This window comes from Crocodylus porosus, unplaced genomic scaffold (genome assembly GCF_001723895.1).
Source record: "Crocodylus porosus isolate Cpor-Errol unplaced genomic scaffold, CroPor_comp1, whole genome shotgun sequence".
NCBI classification, from domain to species: domain Eukaryota; kingdom Metazoa; phylum Chordata; order Crocodylia; family Crocodylidae; genus Crocodylus; species Crocodylus porosus.
In genome coordinates this window covers 79,693,129-79,712,552 of record NW_017728949.1, presented here as the reverse complement: position 1 = coordinate 79,712,552, position 19,424 = coordinate 79,693,129, and the positions used below count along the sequence as shown (strand labels likewise).

The 19,424-nt window shown below is 39.4% G+C and overlaps 1 protein-coding gene across 5 annotated transcripts in view; it reads left to right on the top strand.

Annotated features, from left to right (window-relative positions):
- PRPF40A (pre-mRNA processing factor 40 homolog A) overlaps window positions 1-19,424 on the top strand; it is a 44,512-nt gene that overhangs the window by 8,302 nt on the left and 16,786 nt on the right. For 2 of the 5 annotated variants that reach the window (XM_019553992.1, XM_019553989.1), the window contains exons 4-17: window positions 2,559-2,589; window positions 4,234-4,296; window positions 4,709-4,731; window positions 5,405-5,482; window positions 5,594-5,704; window positions 6,294-6,414; window positions 7,404-7,428; window positions 7,763-8,119; window positions 9,265-9,373; window positions 10,417-10,481; window positions 11,452-11,616; window positions 13,511-13,619; window positions 14,629-14,779; window positions 15,860-15,993. In XM_019553992.1, coding sequence (XP_019409537.1) covers window positions 2,559-2,589; window positions 4,234-4,296; window positions 4,709-4,731; window positions 5,405-5,482; window positions 5,594-5,704; window positions 6,294-6,414; window positions 7,404-7,428; window positions 7,763-8,119; window positions 9,265-9,373; window positions 10,417-10,481; window positions 11,452-11,616; window positions 13,511-13,619; window positions 14,629-14,779; window positions 15,860-15,993 — 1,542 coding nt within the window. The remainder of the gene's footprint in view (window positions 1-2,558; window positions 2,590-4,233; window positions 4,297-4,708; window positions 4,732-5,404; window positions 5,483-5,593; window positions 5,705-6,293; window positions 6,415-7,403; window positions 7,429-7,762; window positions 8,120-9,264; window positions 9,374-10,416; window positions 10,482-11,451; window positions 11,617-13,510; window positions 13,620-14,628; window positions 14,780-15,859; window positions 15,994-19,424) is intronic. The other 3 variants (XM_019553994.1, XM_019553991.1, XM_019553990.1) reach the window with 2 other exon arrangements.

The following is a 19,424-nucleotide window of genomic DNA, read 5'->3' as shown; positions in this document are numbered from 1 at the left end:
GTTACATACGATACAATGTTAGCCAACTAAGCCCGGGGGTGGGGGGATGTGGAAGGGGGAAGGGGAGGGGGGGTCACGACGCTGAGAGGGAAAGGAGATAGATACACACATACCTGTTACAGTGGTCCGCAATGTTGGAGGAAGTGGCTCGGAGAGAGCGTCTCAGTCCATAAAGTCCGATCGTGGGGGTCACTTCAGACATGATTAACCAGTTAATGTCTGAGCAACCTGGTCCCATGTTAATGCAGTTAATGGCATGATGAAATGAATGAGTCCCGAAGTTATTACACAAAGTATCTGCAATAATTTTGTGACTGGTTCCCATTGTGCCTTAAATTGCATGAGTGGCCAAGCATCTGCTGATCGGGGCTCCCAGCCTCAGGGGCTCATCACAGTCAACAGTTCCATGTGTCCCCAAGGCTGGGAGTGCAAATCAGCTGACTGTTTGTTCCAGCGTCTGTGACCCAGGCTCCCCCTGCACCCTGGAGACTGGAAGCAGTAGTGGCTGCCAGCCTTGGGGCTACGTACGAATCAAGGGTTGTGTTGCATACCACACATTACTTCCTTTTCCAAGGCTGGGAGTAGCAGTCAGCTGATTGGCATTCCTAGCCTCAAGGGTGAATTGGAGCCCTTAGCACTATATGCTCCCAAGGCTGGAACTGAGATCAGCTGACTGTTTTGCTAATGTTCAGTGCAGGGGGAGCTTGGGATCATTGCTCCCCTGCATTGGCGCTGTGGCATGTTTGGGATCTGATCCCCCAGTCCCACAATTGCACCCCCTTCCATTCACATGTAATATGGCAGGAAATGTGAATGTGGATAATAGTGCATCAGATTCCATGGTATTTTAACTGAATATCTGCCAGGGGCCACAGTGCCATAGAAATACTTCAAAACAGGTGGTGGATGAAATAGCAGGAAACCTCCTCACTCTCCAGATAAACCTAATTTGAAATTGCTTATGTCTGAAATTGGGGGTCTGGAAATTGGTTAAATGTGCTTTCCCACATGACCAATCAGTTTATTAGTAACTGTTATTTATCACTTGTCATTCTTTTCTATCCATGCTTTGAAAATGTTAAACCACTCTTCAGAAAGGATTATTTACCTTGTAAACAAATATTCAACGTGTTCAGAGTTTTATTGCAAGTAAATGAGTGCATGAAGCAAGATTCAGTAAAACAAATACTTGGGTAACGTTAATTGCTCTTTTCTGGAGGTGTCTTTTATTGAATGTGCTAACATGTAATGTGGTTTGCTTATCTTTAATTATGTCTTGTTGAGGCTGCCTTAAAAAAATTAAATAACAAAGGATTGACTCCAATAAATGATAAACTTCAAGTTAAGGCTTTACCTGAGGTTGTGTGAAGCCAGGAAAAATGCTTAAAAGCACTTAGCATACTGTCCCTCTCCTGATTTTTATGTAAAACTTATTTTTTAAAACCTCACTCATCAAGGTCATGGATTCCTCAGAGCATATTATAAGTACAACAGAATTAAAAGTTGAAATCCACTGAGAACACTATTTCTTTGCAACATAAATATTGTAAACCAAAGTAACCAATGGATTGAGAATCTTATTTTTTTCCCAAATGCCCTGAAGGTTGCAAGACTGATTTGCACAGGGTAGAACAAATGAAAACCATAGGACTGCAGTTCCTTCTTGGTTCAGTACTTCTTGAGTAACTTCAGGTTATTACTATGAATGCATTTCTTAAACAAGATAGATTATTTTGAGTTAATTCCTATTAAAGAAAATGAGGCTGTTAAACCTTGTCAGGAGATTACATGAAATACATTACATACATTTCAGTAAGTTTAATTCACCTAAAGCTTAAAAAAAAAAGTTGCTTCCAGTTATGTGTCTAAAGACTATCTCTTTTACAGGGGCTGAAACTTTTTTGAATTAGTGAAGCCTAAAAGTATTATACAACATCCTGTGTTGGATAATGGCTTTTGCAGCTATGCAGAGTGCTTTTTGTTGTGTAGAAAGATGGCAATACATTTAATTGAATTAGTAAATGTATTGCCTTTTTTTTGAAAACCGATTTGGTGCATCCTTAGTTAGTTCTTATAGAACTGGAATTATCAGGTCACTTAGAGTGGAAAGGGAAAAGAATTCATATTTAAGTTAAAGTGGTCTTTGGATTCTGGAGTTGTTGCATTTGTATGGATTAATATACTGGTTCTTAACCTTTTTAGACTCGAGGCACCCCTCGGAGAATGCCAACTCATTTTCACTTTTTTTTTTTACTACAGAAGAATAATAGAACAATTTCTTCTGTTGCAAAGGACATAGAAAGACCATACCAAGTCAGAATGTTTTTAACCCTGTGAATTCCTGTTTGAAATCTCTTGATTTATTACGAGAATTCTGTTTGCACACTTAATACTCACATTGTGAGACACCCTGCAGCATCCTTGAGAGGATTTTAAGGCACCCCAGGGATTTTAAGGGCATCACAACACCTTAGATGAGAATCACTGGATTTGTATGATGTTTAGTGCATTTAATATAATTATGTTATGTGTTTTAAATCTGTTGATTGTTTTTACAGCCAGGAGTGAATAGTATGGATACGCAAGCAGGTATGTATCAACAATCCTTTACATTTTTTAAAGCCTTTCAAGCAAAATTCTGTTAAGTATCCTAGAAAATAAAGGTTTTAAGTTTTCAAAAATGGTGTAAATGAAGCTGTAGGGAGTTTATATAAATAAAGGGGGGATAGTTGGATATTATGTTCAGCTCTTAGTTTTCTTTCCTAGCACATTTCAGAAAAGAGAGCTTTCATAGAAAAAAAAATGTCATCCATTTTATATGCTTAATAACCTTATTTTGTGCCTTTTCTGTTTCGTTTAATGCATTTAATCTTAAATGAATTATTTCACACATTTAACAATTAGCTCATGGCATTGTTAGCTTGTGGTGTGTTGAGGTGTGTGTGTTTTTTTTCCCTCCTTCAAGTATTGTCTTCTGTTCTAGATTCTGCTACTGAGACACCCAATCAGCCTGAATTTTCCTACAGTACTAAGCATTGAGACCAGAGTGCATTTAAAGTCATGTCTCTTTTCTTGCCCCTTGAATAATCACACGTCCAGATTGGCACGTATTCTTCAGAGCAGTGGTTCTCAACCTTTTTACACTCGTAGCACCCCTCCAAAACTTTTCCAAAATTAACAGCATTCAGGTTAAAAAAATATTTTAAAATATGCTTATTTATAAGATGAACATTATAATTCTGTTATTCATTAGTACATTAGTAATTAATTAGATCATCATATTATATTCACCACATTGCTGCACTACACACATCCTGCAGAGCCAGATTGGGAAGTGGCTGTAGCAGGAGCAAACGCTCTTGCCACAGCTCTTTCCTGTTCAGCTGTGCACAGTATCCCCTGGAGACAGAGATAACACGGGGCAGATGGAACTCTGTCCCACATACTTGTGTTTTCAGGAGGCATGTCATATCTGAACTGAGAAATGGTGGCAGCAGAAAGGCGTGCCTGCCTGTATTACATTATGGAGCATTTATTTCTAGTCTGCTGTCACTCCCAGGTAGAACTCCCCATACACCTTTGTTTTCAGGAGGCAAATCAGAGTCAAACTGGGAAAAGCAGCAGCAGAAACAGCACACCTGCCTGCATAATGTAGTGCAAGTAGGAGCACCTTGCTGCTGGTGCTGCTTCTCAGCGTGGTTCTGACATGCATCCTGAAAAGAAGCTCATGGGAAAATTTTACTGTGCAATAGTGGTGTTGGTGCTGACATCACAGCACCTTTGGCAAGTCCTTGCGTCCTCTGGTTGAGAACTACTGCTTCAGAGAAAAGTTTGCCTGTCTGTGAGTTGAGTTAAATTTACTAGTGAAACTGATGCAATCAACGATTGATTGTCTGAGGCAAAGTTACTTGTTTGTAAACTGTTCCTCAAACATTTAGTCCATAATGGTAAGGAGGAGGATGGCTACATGGGGCTTTGAACATACACAAAACTCTTTTAACTTGGCTTATGTAACTGATGCACAATTCAGGAAAGCAGTTCTTCCATAATTTAACCAAGTTCTCACTTACAGGAAGGACTTAGAACTAGCTAATTTCCAAGAGTGGTTATTTAGTTGAAATACTGAAGGAGAAAGAAAGGTCACTTACCAGTAACTGTAGTTCTTGAAGTAGATTATCCACATTTCTGTCCCTCTATGTCAATTTCATTGGAGTCCTTATTTCAAATTCCAAGGGTCTGGTTCAGGAAAATACTTAAGCACATCGAGTCTCCATTGGAAGTTAAGCACAATGGAAGGTAAGCCCACGCTTATTTCCTGCTCTGAATAGTTTGCTTCCTTGAATTGGGGTCTGTATAAGCAGAAGTTGTGTTTGCGGGAGGTCATGTCTCATTGTATACCCTCATCTCAAACAGTCAGTGCTTCAAGGAGATGCATTTAGCAGCTGTACATTGTTTTCTAAAGAGTTTTGCCTGGATGTCTCTAAGCCTGACTGTTCCAGCAATGTTAATCCATATGGATAATCTGCTTGAACTGCAGTCACTGGTTGATAACTTTTCTTCAGTTTTCTTGAAATCTTTTATTTTTTTTATTTTATTTTATTTTATTTTTTTTTACAGTAAGCCGCTTTTGTAGTAAGCTGGGATGGGGGGAAAAATATAACTTGTCTATTTACTTGTCTGTTTTCTCATTCTGATATTTTTTTTGTAGGTACGACACCTCCAGGAACTCAGGTAAGCAAAATAAGGCTTCAGAAGCCTTAATGGAAATACAGCGACTGTGTAAATTCACTTAGTACTCACCCATTATAGATCAGCTTCCAAGCTCAGGGATCAAGCTTTTTAAAAAAATATATCATCAGAACACCAGTCCACAACTAGTATAAGGAGTTTAAAAGCTCCAATGGCATATGTATTCCTGTAGCAAGCGTGCATGCATCCCTTTGTTGTAGTCTTGTCATTTATAAATTTAGCAAGTCATTATTTTAAAGGACTAGAGTTTGGACTAGAATGTGTGGTGTGCTGAGCTCTTTTAACTGCCATGGACTTTTATATTGTGTTTCTGATGGATTAATGTTTGTTTTTTAGCACACTTGGTCTCAAGGCTTTGGGCAGATATAACTTCTAAGCACTTTAAGGAGGAATGAAGAATTGTCTCTTGGGAGCAGGCATCGTTACAGGTGTCTGCTATGCCTTTATGCTCCTATAGTGGTATAAGTGAGCAAAATCAATGGAGCTTTAACTCTGAATGAAACAGGGTTAAAGTTGTAATGTTTTTGCCATACTTATATCTATTGGCTCTTGTGAAGGTTACCAGTTTCCCACTTAGTACTTTTTTATTTGGCATTTTTTAAATGAATAGGAGAAATGGGTATGCATTTTCAGAAATGTCTCTTCTTTTTCTCAGACCGGACATCCAGTAGTCTGTTCAGCCCAGCAAACCACCACAGTCAACAGTTCGGTAACTGAAGACCAGTCTAAACAGGTTTCACCATTTTCCCTTTGTATTGAATTTTGCTGTTGGCGTTTTTTAAACCATTCCAGAGAAAAGCACATTTTATACCTCTTTGATGATCTGTTTTATGTTTTCCTGTAGAAATCTGTATGGACTGAACATAAATCACCTGATGGAAGAACTTATTATTATAATACTGAAACAAAGCAATCCACATGGGAGAAACCAGATGATCTTAAAACACCTGCTGAGGTAAACTGAGCTCAAATGAAAGCTTTGGAATGGTTTACTGTGAGCTTGTATCTGGACAGAAACTTAACAGTGAAGCTATCGTGGTGCAAAACAGTTATAACAGCAACAATGATTGTCATGGTATAGTTAGACTGGTACATTTTCCTGTGTAGATAACCATGTAGCATAAGTGGCATAATGTGCCCACCATGTGACATGGATCAGAATTTTTTATTTCAGTATCTTGAATCTGACCACAGAAGACCCCAAAACTAATCCAACTGATTTTATAAATACTAGAAAAGCTTTGCATTTATAATTGCATAAAGAGGTCTTTAAGGCAAAAGATTTAAAGAAATTGTTTCAGAACTTCAAAAATCAGTGCTGTATAAAGTACAGATTTTTAGGGTCCTCTGCTTCTGGAATTAAAATGATATTGGGTTTGCTTGCTACTGTTCTTGAGAAATGTTTTTCATTGTATGTACTAACATTTAAGATTCTTTGTTGTAATGTTTATTTTAGAGATTGTTTTGTAGAAATCTTTTAGTGTTACAAAATTGATTTAATATGATTTTGATTTTTTTTTCTGTGCATTTTTTCTGCGCATCAGCAATTATTATCTAAATGTCCTTGGAAAGAGTACAAATCTGATTCAGGAAAGCCTTACTACTATAATTCCCAAACAAAAGAGTCACGGTGGGCAAAACCTAAAGAACTTGAGGATCTTGAAGGTAACATTATGGCCACTGAAAATCTGTTAATTTTGAAAATGTTGTTTATATATGAACTATTTGCACTGTTGTCTTACTGTTGAAGCAATTCTTATTAGAAACTGAGTGGAGTAAAATAAGTGAAGGAACTTGTTCAGTAAATAATTATAAAGTAGAAAGAAATCTGTTCTTGTTTCAGCATTGGTAGTCTCATATATTAAATGCTTCACTATTACAGTATCATCTGCAGTGTACTAAAACTACTAATGATGCATGTTGTTTTAGTTGAATATAAACATTACCACTAGCTTTGCTTGGTGAATGACTTCAATAAAAATGAAACAAATAATATTTAACTAATTATTATTCATCATTACTTGCATGATTTAATGTTGAAGTCAATACCATGCATCCAGAGATGCTTCTTTGTTTGAAAAATATTAGGTCACAAGAGGTAGAAATATAAATTTACATCACATTTGGATTTCCTTCTGACCTATTTCAAAAAAATAGCTTCTTACCTTGAACAGGTGACATGTACTGCTCTGTTTACTGTTTGTGTAGGTACTATTTTACCTTGATATTGAAGGTAAAATAACTTCAGACAAGAAATATATAGATTTTTTGTTTATTAAAGGAAGGTTAGATCACAGATGAGAAGTTTAAATATATAAATTAAAGAAGAAACCATTGACTAGATAAAAACTAGATAGAAAAGATTACCAAAAGAACTTGACTAAACCCCATACGTGTGTTAACCCTAATAGCTTTTAAAATTACCACAAAAGAGCAAGTAGGGGTTGCAAAAAACTGTTAGGTCAGAGTTCTTATGTTCTGATTTGATTTTGCATCATTTAATTCTAATTGATTTTTTTTTAAGGTTATTGAAGCATATTTAAAATAATGATCTACTTATACATACTGCCTTTTTAAAATAACAATAACTTTCATAAACATAAGCCGCTTTTGAAAAAAATTGTTTTGAAATGATATTTTTCTTTTCCTTATAGCAATGATTAAAGCAGAAGAAAACAGGTATGTTCACTTAAAAACTTGTCATCAGTACAAAATGTATAAAAAGTATTTCCCTAATCCCCTAAAAAAAAAAAAAAAAAAAGTCTGCCTTCATTTTTGTTGTCTAGTTTTCATTTTATTCTTCAGCTGTATTATCTTAAAGTACTTCTGCTTTGAAGATTGTCCTTATAACCTTATTTTTTGTTCCTTATTACTTGTGGAAAAACATTTTGTAGGGTGGGTCTACTAACTGTGTATTTTAGAAACTTCCTTTAACTGAAATACTTTTCCCTGAAGCTTAATTGACATAATGCTTATTTAATTGCTCTTTCTATTTCTCTTTTGACATACTCAGCAGCAAACCAGAAGAATCAACTCCAGCTACATCTACAGCTGCTGTTGCAACGGAAGTAACCAATACAACAACCATCACCACTACTTCTGCAGCTGCTGAAACTACTGTAGCTGCTACTGCAACTACTGCCACCCCTGCTGCAACAGCTGCCTCAGAAAGTGAAACTGCTTCTACTACTAGTTCTGCAGCTGCTACTGGTAGTGTTACTGCAACTGCTGCAGAAAATGAAAGTACAGGTACAGCTACAGCTGATGAACAAGTGCAGCAAACCAATGCTACTCCCGTTGTACAGGAACAGAATGCAGAAACTGTCACAAACACAGCAGAGGAAGGTTTTAAGCAGGAGGGTTCAGCAGAGTAAGTAAAATCCTGTGACTTGGGTTGGCTGCAATTGTCTAACACTTTCTTAAGAGTTCAGAGTTCCAGAAGGGAGACAAGGTTCTAAACGCTAGAGTTTCTCTTGGCATTTTTACTGAGACAAAAAGGGGGTGGGGAAGTGAGTGAGACTTTGCAAAGAGAAATGAGTAAGAAATAAAGAGCGCAGAAAAAGGCGCTCAGTCCTTTAAAAACAAAAAGAAACAAAAAAAAACAAAGCCAACCAATTCCCTTTAAATCTTTAACTAGTTCTTCATCTCATTACAGATTTAATAGGAAATTCTTATGACTCAATTTATTTTAAAGAAATCTGAAATGTTTTGAGAGATGCTGGATAAATGTTCACACTGTCAATGTGGAAAAATTACTAAACTTCTTACTGACCTGAGTGCAGTTTAAACAGGCAGTACTTCTGAAACGCCTACATTCTTGTGTATAATAAGAAAAAATGTTTTGGCTAAACAATCCAAATAAATCAGAACAGCTATAAAGGTGTGTACGATCTCTTCTCTAGAGAGACAAACTATACACACTTTGCCTTTCATTGCTGAAAGCCTGAGAACTTGTTGCAACTGGGAGGTCAGGAGACTGACTGGGTTAATAGTAAGTGGCAAAGGCAAGATCCCTTCATGGGCAATGCCTTACCTCTTTCTCCCACTTTAAATGGAAAGGCAAGGAACTAGAACAGGTTGTTGATTGCAGCAGCATCTTGTCATTCTAAAGAGAAAGGTACTTTTAAAGTTGTTCTGTAATGAAATCCTTAACTTGGATCTGAGGCTTGGGGTTTTCACAAGTGTGTATTTTATTTCTGACTGATAAGCACTTTATATAAATGGAGTTTATTGTTAAAATTATGAATGCTGTTTTTCAGCAATGTTCTCTTGATTGTTTATTTTTAAAATTAATGGTGATTCATAGAATCATAGAATCAATGACTCAGAAGACCTAGACAAATCAAGTCCGACCCCCTGCCATGGGCAGGAATGAGCACTGGGGGGGGTGGGAGGGTCATAAGACCCCAGCCAGGTGCCTATCCAGTCAATTATAGGTGCCTATAACTGTTTGTTAAACTGCTAAATTAGGTATTTACTTGTCTAATTATTCTCTTTATCAATTCTTATTTATAGTGCTACTCCTAAAAAAGAGGAGGATGATGCCCAGCCAGTTAAAAAAACATATACGTGGAATACAAAAGAAGAAGCGAAACAAGCATTTAAAGAGCTTTTGAAAGAAAAGGTTTTTAAATTGGGTCAACTTACCTTAACTTCTAGAATTACTACAAAATGTGCTTTCTTGAGTCCTATTTCTTCTCTCTTGTTTTCCAGAAGAAAATCTCAGTATTAAAAAGCTGATTTGAAGGAAGAAAAAAACTGTGTCATAGAAAGAGTATACTTAAGTCTTTTATTAGAGATGTTTGTGTTTTAATTAGGGCTTTCTCAGTTCAGTTTTTCTTTTTGTTTCTCCTCTCCCACCCACAGCAACTATAATCCAAGTAAAAATTCCAGTTGTTTTCCAAGAAATTATGATTGATTGGTTACCATGTGAAGCTGTTGTTTTGGTGACAGGGCTCTAAAAATCCAGCCCTACAAAAGTAAAAACGCTTTTAACAACAGATATTTGAACAGGTTCCTGGAGTGTATGAGGAGGGGAGTGGATCTAACACCTTAAAATCTATCTCCTTTTTTCTTCTGTTTCTCAAAATTGTTAAAGAAAATTCCATTTAAAGACAAAATTTTCCCTTAAAATTTATTCTTAGGAAGTCATAATCTTGCTGTTACAGACAACTGCATAGCTGAAATTTTATAATCGTTTAACCATATTATTACTTCTCTGCAGCATCAAAAGTATTTTAACTTAAGTCTCTCTTTGATTTGCTCTCTGAATTCCTCACCATTAAAAAGACAAGTGGGTTGAAAGAAAAATGAGTCAATACTGGATTTTTCTTTCCATATAGCTCAGTTGTTAAGAGTTCCTCTAGAATAGTTTTCACTGTAGTGTGAGGCAGGAGTTACTTGAAGAACAATCAGAGGATAAAAATAGTGATAAGCCTAAAACCTGAAATTTGTTTTTCTGTTGATTGATGTTATGACAACATCACTTTAATATTACTAATAAAGTTATTAAAGGGAAGTATTATATTTCTTTTCAACTCTTCTAATCAAGTCAGGGAAAAGCCTGTTGGAGGGATCTCACCTCCCAGATTGAATATTTCTGAGGAAACAAACATAGGATGTTGATGCAAAATCTATAGTTACATTATTGATTTAATGTCTTCACAGCGTGTACCCTCCAATGCCTCCTGGGAACAAGCTATGAAAATGATCATTAATGATCCAAGATACAGGTACTTCTTACTTACTGCTGCGTTGCTTACAAACATACGCTCTATTTTGATCCTTGAATTTACATTGTAGTTCTTTACGAACAAATTATGGTTGAATGAAATACAGATGTTTGTATGCTAAGCTAGTTGCCTCTTTGTACACATTCAAAAGTAGGTAATGTCTTGACCTGCATGAAGATGACTAATGGAATGATTCATGATCTTGGACCCAAAATCTAATGAATATTATGCCAGCATTAGCAGTACAACTATAATTAAATTGTCTACATATGTTTTGAAAATCTGTCCTGAAATGGACTTCTGTTTTTAATGGAGATGCTGAGAATTCTGTGGGACCTATTAAATATTGAGCACACTTGATAATTTTTATGTATATGGAGTGTCCGAGTGTTTTCTGATGACAGTACCTCTGTAGAAGACTATTTTGTAGGGGTGCATCCCTCACCACAAGACGTTGCTCTGGCCCTGCCAGAGCAGCGACTGCCTCTGCCCCTGCCAAGTCCCTCACTACAGGGGATGTTGATCTGTGTCCCTCCCCTGTTTCCTTTCACCACACTGCTCTTACCAGCTGGAGGCAGCTCTCCACATTGCCGGCTGCGCAGCATGGGCATTTCTCAGCCAAATTGTTGGCCCCATTGGGCCCGTATCCAATGCAGACAGTTTTCTTTATATTGATACCAATCTGATATGTGACCAATGTATTGGTGCACCTCTAATATTTTATCTTTTATCCCACAATGCCATTTTTTTCTAATGCAGTTTATTGAAATGAAAGCTGGTACAGCAATATAAATATTGTTTTTGTGCTTTTCCATAGAATTAAGTTCATTTTACCACCCTTCATTATTAAAATTTGTCTTGTGTTCTGAAGGTATGCTAATATGAGATTTGCATTCTTTCTTTTCTAATTTGATTCCAGTTTTGTGTAATTAAGCATCTGGTTTATTTTTGTTTTTCCCTTCACATTTAGTGCTTTGGCAAAGTTGAGTGAAAAAAAGCAAGCCTTTAATGCTTACAAGGTTCAGACAGAAAAGGAAGAAAAAGAAGAAGCGAGGTCAAAATACAAAGAAGCTAAAGAATCCTTCCAGCGTTTTCTTGAAAACCATGACAAGATGACATCTACAACAAGATATAAGTAAGAGCAACTTAATGTATAAAACCAGTGCATTTGTTTTTCAAATTCAACCTTTAAACCTGGTTGGCTACATAACTGGTGAATATTAACTTTTGGGTAACATTCAGTCTGATAAATCTTGGGACTACAAGTATAAAGTTTATCCTCTTTGTAAGCCATGGACAAAATATTAGAACTGATTATTATTGGATCTCAACTAACTAGGAGTGAAAGAAACTGAAACACTTTTAAGTTACTTTTACATACTTCGGTATTATACATAATAGACATGTGTGCTGGTTCTGATCTTGCTGCCTCTTGACTGTGGAGTGGCATTATAAGAGAGATGACTTTTCTCAATCCTTTTTCCCCTTTCTTCCCTTCCCCTTTTGAGCTCTGTGTTTAATTTTTAATATGTCTTTTATTATTGTTACCCATGTGAGTTTCTTTCGGAGCATATAAAATATCAAAATAACTTTACCACATTTATTCAAATACAAGACACCCCTCCCCACCAAATTAGCATGGGGGCAAAGGCCCATTGTCTTACATTTGCGTGCAAGGAAACCACATTAGATACATTATCTATCTTTGAACTAAAAAGCAGAATGTGCCCACTAATGGAAACCAACTGAAGTTGATTTAAATGCAGAAAATACTGAGCATGATTCCAAAATATGTGCCACTCTGGGCAAATATGCAATGGGAACCTACCACAAGAGTAGTACAGTCCATCTGAGTAAGGCAGATAGATAGATATGCCCATTAACCACAGTCTCCCTCAGCTCCAACTCTTTTTTTTAAGTCATGGTGAGCCACTACCACTTTATTGAATATATTTCAACTTTCTCTTCACTCCCATTTTTGAAATGTTTGGGAGTTTTGGAGCCGGGCTTTCAGGGAATTAAAACCTAAGAGGAAAGAGGAGAAAGTGGGACAAGGACTGCTCTGATATTAACATCTAGCTCTTTGATCACTTCCCCCAGCTCTTCCTGGGGTGCACGGGCCCTGGATCTGCATGTGGGGTTTCAGCAGGCTGCTGCTGCGGGCCTAGGGCTGGGGAATTGAACTGGGGGCTGGAGAATCTCTGCCATATGACCTGGCTCCGCAGGGAACAGAGATCCATGCTGGGGTCTCCTCCCTGCTGCTGCCCCCTCCTGTTCAGCCCCAGATCTCTGCTCCCTGCAGAGCCAGGTCACGCAGCAGGGTCCAGCAGGCTTGCTCGCAATTCTGTGCTGCTTTTTTGGCCTGTGACCCACCACAACAGGGATCAGAGAGCTGTGCAGGTGTTTCCTCACCTGCACGGAGGGCAGCAGCCCTCTCCATCCACTGGGCAAGTCACCCATGGCCCTGTCCTGCTCCCTGTTGGGGCCCCAAGCCCTGCCCAGCTGGGTAGGGCTGTGTGAAGCTTCCCTTGCAGCCCGTTTAAACCAGATTCACAGGAGATTCAGCTGAAACAAAACAGGACAGTGATATGAAATGCCAAAGTGAATCACTGTCCTCCGAAATGGCTGAATCCGAAGCCAAATCAAAACACAGCCCTAGTTTTCCTTACTGTCACTTGCATCCCACAGTGCATTGTGGTTTCATATCATTCTCATGGATTATGGGTGGTACTCTTTCTGAATTCTTTCCTATAAAATACATTATTTAAGCTATTGGAATCTATATTTTTTAATATTCTTGTTCACTGTCCAGGTAAGTAACAAAAACTAATAAGAATTTTTTTTTGTAGTAATGTGCATCAGTTGACCCAAGAGATGCACCTAACAAATTTTGTATCTGTAATCCATACACCAGAAAAGTAGCTGATTGTGATCCAGATCACTTATATTTGTAGTCATTCAAAGTGATGGTTAAATTGGTGTTGGACAAAATGGTTATATGTGACTTCTTATTTCCTTTAACTAAACAGAAAAGCTGAACAAATGTTTGGAGAGATGGAGGTCTGGAATGCAATATCAGAGCGTGATCGTCTTGAAATTTATGAAGACGTGTTGTTCTTCTTATCTAAGAAAGAGAAGGTAACTTTTTTTTTTTCTTTGTTACTTTTTAAGCTCCATCTGAAAGAAAACCGATTTAAACTTGCTCTGGAAAGTAAAGAATTTGTAAGTGATTTTGTTTGTTTTGAATTAGTAAAACTTAAAAAAAATCCCACTTACTGTTGCCCTTTTTTATTGAACTAGCTCTGGTGATTGTTAATTGTTAGGATTATTAATGTCTTGTTTCACTAAGAAAATCCTACTCAGTCTTTTAATGTGGATATAACGTATTTATAAATTAGTTTTTGTTCCAAAGTACTTTTAAGTAATGTTGATCTGAACCACGTATTGAAACAAATCTTGGGCCAAGTCCTTAAGTGGTATAAATTGTCATATTTTCTTTGACTTCAAGCAGAACTATGATTTAACCAAATGAAGATCTGGCCCTGTGTATAATAGGGATCATTTGTTAACCTCTGAACTATAGGAGCTGCTCAATTTTGTGTAGTAACATTACACAGTATTTTTCCAACTAGTGTGAAATAGTGAATCCACTTAAAAATCTAAGGTATATTGGGGTATGTAGAGGAAGGTATGTTTCAAGACAAAAGTAATGGACAACTTCAAAGTTTTTGCGTTTTCTAATGTTTGTTAGATGATTTATTATTTATAAACACTAGAACCATCGTTTTAGATCTGCTAGGCAAAATGGCTCCTTCAACATCTGAGTAGGCCGTAGCATCAGCACAGCACAGGTGTTTTACTATCTTAAAAATGAACAGTTACTCATTGGTAATACTTGATTAAGGTAAGGGGTTTTATGGAATTGACCAGAAAGATGAGACAAGATCAATAAAAGATTACATGACTGTGGATTCAACCAGTCACTTTATTTAATAAAGTAAAATTAGATTTTTGTATACAACTGTGTCTAGAATGCTGTCATGTTCTTTGGATATAGTTTGGCTTTTGTTCTTGCATGATACGGTATTAAGAAACATTTATTTATTTATTTATTTATTTTGCCCTTGACTGTTGTTTCTCTTTTTAGGAACAAGCCAAGCAGTTGCGAAAAAGGAATTGGGAGGCTCTAAAAAACATACTGGATAATATGGCTAATGTAACTTATTGCACCACTTGGTCAGAGGCTCAGCAATATCTTATGGACAACCCTACATTTGCAGAAGATGAAGAACTTCAGAGTAAGAAAATAATGTTCAGAAATCTCTTCAAGAAGATGGCATGAAACTGGTTTAATGTTAATGATTCCAGATAGTTAAACATGGTTTGTCTTGCGGCAGCTAATTAGAACAGCTACTAAGCAACCTTGTAAAACAATCTGCTCTGTTCAGCCCTTAGCTCCACAAGAGGAAGGGAGGTATATTCAAGCCACAACACCTCATTGGGCTACTGTAGTTAAAATGCACAATTTTCTTAACTAATGGTACAGAAGGAAGTGATGCTAGCACTCTGGCCATCTTTGATTCCACAGCCCAAATGATGCTGTACCCTTTTAGAACTGGATCAGCCAGAGATGGCCTTTGACATCAGTCCAGGACAGGGCTTAAACTCTTGCTTTCAGAGCCATAGTGAGATGTCATAACCATTTTGCCACCACACCCCTTAGCTTTAGAAAAAAATATTGATAATCTTCTTTATAATCTTAATAGTGAGGCAAGCAATTGCCTTGTCATGGAGACTGAATCGCCCTTGTGCCAGCTAGGCTCTGGGATTTGGAGCAATGTTTTACAGTGAGTATCAAGTGCAGCAGCCACTTTCTGTCCCTCACCCCCATAAAGACCCTCAAATGTCTATCAACCCTATCAAGAAGGTGTGGTCTGTGCCTCAGCTCTCAAACTCTAGCGTAGACAGAATTTAAAGTTAGAAAGGAACTCATTCTCTCTGATAGAAGCACACCTTGGTTCCCTACAAAGACCGATTTGGTTCGTGTTGTCCAAGAACAGAGCATGACTCCATGAATTTGACACGTGCCTCCTGTACTTTTTCCCATAGCTACTATATAAGTTTGGGCATGGGGGGAGGGGGTAACACAAGGGCCCTTCTTCCCGCCTACAAACTTCCTTAGAGAAGTTTCCTTTTCCTTGACTAGGATTCAGTAGTGTGAGACCTATTTTACTGCACTGTTTTTCTTCTCCTTATTTACTGCTATTGAGTAATGTCCTTTACCATTATAAAATTAATTATGACTGAGGAGAGGAGCTGCTAATAGAAATAGTCAAGTAAGAAATATTTTGATTTCAAACTCCCTATATGATTTCTAGATATGGATAAAGAAGACGCCCTCATCTGTTTTGAAGAACACATCAGGGCTCTGGAGAAAGAGGAGGAAGAAGAAAAACAAAAGAGTTTGCTGAGGGAAAGGCGCCGACAGCGTAAAAATAGAGAATCTTTTCAGGTGGATAAAAATCTTTTAACTTGGGAAGCTAACAGGTTCAGATATTTTGGACACTTTAAAGCTGTCTTAGAATGTGGTCACTACATATCCTAGGTGATCAATAGTATGCTAATAAGCGGAACATAAATGAGAATACCTTGGCTATGATTCTCGTAAATAATTTGACGTTTTGTTGATGCTAAGAGCTTGGTTACACTTCTGCATGCAGAAGAGGCACTGGATAGGAAGAATGCACGAGCAAGGTCAATTATTTAATCTCAGGCTTCAGAACCAATATTAAATTTTTGTTTTAAAAACTGGTTTAAACTTTTGGCTGTGATGTGATTCTTTCGTAGAATCACAGAAAGGGTTGGAAGTGACCTCAGGAGGTCATCTAATCCAACCCCCTGCTCAAAGGAGGACCAGCCCGAATTAGATGATCCCAGCCAAAGCTTTGTCTAGCTGGGTTTTGAAAGCCTTCAAGGATGGAGCTTCTACCACTTCTCTGGGTAACCTGTTCCAGTGTTTTACTACCCTCCTAGTAGGAAAATTCTTCCTAATATCTAACCTAAATTTTCTTTGCTGCAGCTTGAGACCATAGCTCCTTGTTCTGTCATCTGCCACCACTGAGAATAGTTTAGCTCCATCCTCTTTTGAATCCCGCTTCAGGTAATTGAAGGCTGTTATTAAATCCCACCACTCTGTACCCTCCCCTAGCCATTTTTGTTGTCCTCTGCTGGACTCTCCAATTTGTCCACATCCTTTTTGTAGTGGAGTGCCCAAAACTGAACATAGTACTCCAGATGTGGCTTCACCAGTGCAGAATAGAGGGGAAGAATCACTTCCCTTGGCCTAGTGGCAGCACACCTACTAATGCAGACCAGTATGCTGTTAGCCTTGTTTGCAACAGGAGCACGCTGCTGGCACATATTCAGCTTATTGTCCTTTGTAAACCCCCCAGTCCTCTTCTGCAGAGCTGCTTCCCAGTCAGTCAGCCCCCAGCATGGGCGTCTGGTGCCTCTTGAGTCAGCAACCGGGGGGTGTCCCCCAGTGGCTGATCCTGCTGGCCACAGCAGCACCAATCTTACCATAAAAGCAGCCACGCTGCTTCTGGAGCTCCACGGCTGCTTTTGCTGGCAGCCCTGCTCCCCAGCCAGCACTTGCAGGAGGGGCACTGGTGCTTCTGCCTGCCCCCCTGCCTGTCAGCTAAACAGGGAGCACAGCCTGGCAGGGGGTGCACGTCCACCCCCTATGGATCGCCTCTGGCTCCCAGCCTGTACTCGTGTGTAGGATTGTGCTGTCCTAAGTGCAGAACTTTGCACTTGTCCTTGTTGAACCTCATGAGATTCCTTTTGGCTCAGTCCTCCAATTTGCCTAAGTTGCTCTGAATCCTAACGCTACCCTCCAGCATATCTACTACACCCCTCAGCTTGGTGTCATCTGCAGACTTGCTGAGGGTGCACTCCATGCAGTCTTCCAGGTTATCAATGAAAATATTGAACAAAACTGGCCCCAGGACCAACCCCTAGGGCACCTCACTTGATACCTGCTGCCAACTACACATCAAACTATTGATTACTACTCTCTGAGCCTGATGCTCCAGCCAGTTTTCTGTCCACCTTACAGTCCATTCATCCAGCCCATACTTCCTTAGCTTGCCTGTGAGAATGCTGTGGGAGACAATATTAAAAGCCTTGCTAAAATCAAGGTACACTGCATCTGCCAGTCTCCCTGCATCTACAGAGCCAGTCACCTCATCTTAGAAGGCAGTCAGATTGGTCAGGCATGACTTGCCCCTGGTGAATCCATGCTGACTTCCTAATCACCTTTTTTTCCTCCAAGTGCTTAAAAATGGGTTCCTTGAGGATCTGCTCTGTGCTTTTTCCAGGGACTGAGGTGAGGCTAACTGGTCTGTAGTTCCTTGGGTCCTCCTTGTTCCCTTTTTTAAATATGGGCACTGTTTGTCCTTTTCCAGTCATCTGGGAACTTTTCTGATCACCATGAGTTTTCAAGGATAATAGCCAATGGCTCTGCAGTCACATCAGCCAATTTCCTCAGGATGCTCAGGTGCATCCCATCCGGCCCCATAGACTTGTACGCGCCCAGGTTTTCTAAGTAGTCCCTAACCTGTTCTTTCACCACTGAGGGCTGCTCACTTCCTTCCCAAACTGTACTGCCTGTTCCAGTAACCTGGGAGCTGACCTCACCTGTGAAGAGGAGGCAAAAAAAAGTCATTGAGTACTTCAGCCTTTTCTGCATTCTCTGTCACAAGGTTGCTTCTCCACTCACCTCAGGGCTTTGGTCTCCATTCCCTGGCAAACCTAGTTAGCAAGCCTGTCTGTGAAGACTCTTTCTTCATCAGGTAGATCCCAGCTCTTCCTAGCAATCCTTAAAACAACATCCCATGATCGAAAAAGCCAAGCCCTGTGGCAACAACACCTGCGCAGCCAGGTGTTGATCTGCAGGATGCACCTGTTCCTGCTTGGGGCCCTTTCATTTGACCAAAAGGATTGATGAGAACACAACCTGAGCCCCAGAGCCTTATGGTCCCTGTTGATACACTCAGGATCTCTCCCCTGGCAGTATCATTGGTGCCCACATGGATGAGCAGCATGGGGTAGTAGAGGGCCAGAGGAGCCTCAGTAGTCTGTCTATGACATCTTGGATCCAGGGTCCAGGCAAGCAGCAGACCTCCCAAGACAATAGGTCAGGTCAGCGGATGGCTCCCTCTGTCCCCTGGTGGTTGAAGACTTTCAACCACCACCACCTGTTCCTTTTTGGTGGTGGTCCCACCTTGGTGAGGCCTAAACTGTCTTCTTCCACCAATGGAACATGTTCTTACTTCTGTGCTGCTAGGTCTGCATATCTGTTCTCCAGATGAATGACTGCAGGTGGAGGTGAAGACCTGCCTTGCTGCCAGAAGTCAGAAGCCTCAGCTTCCACCCTCTTGTGTGTCCATGTCCTCTCTGTTCTCTAGTGTTTCATCTGGCATTTCTTCCACAATCCCAGAGGTCTCCTCCACCATCAAATCCATGAGTGCCTAATGGCAGAGAACGCTTTGGAGCCTTGCCACCTCCTCCTTTAGTTCACTTGCCAGTTCCCTGGGAGACATCACCAGGAGGCACCACTCGTACCCCAGGCACTCCTCGACCTGGCTGTCACTGAAAGGAACTTGCAAGCTGCAGTCCCCACAACATGAAACTTGGACCTGGGTGGAAGTGTCTATGGTGAGTGGTCCTACCTGGACAAAAACCTCACGGGTGCAAGCAGACGCCCTCCAGCCATTTCCCTGGGTCTCTTAATCTGCCTTCTCTCTTACTGCTCTTCTTCCAAACAGACCTTCCCTAGCGAGGCCACCTGGAACTGGCCTGTTTATTTCTTGGTGGCCACAAAGGGTTCCCATTTTTCCCCCACTTCCTCATGCCAAGCAGAAAGACTTATCCCTCGATTTA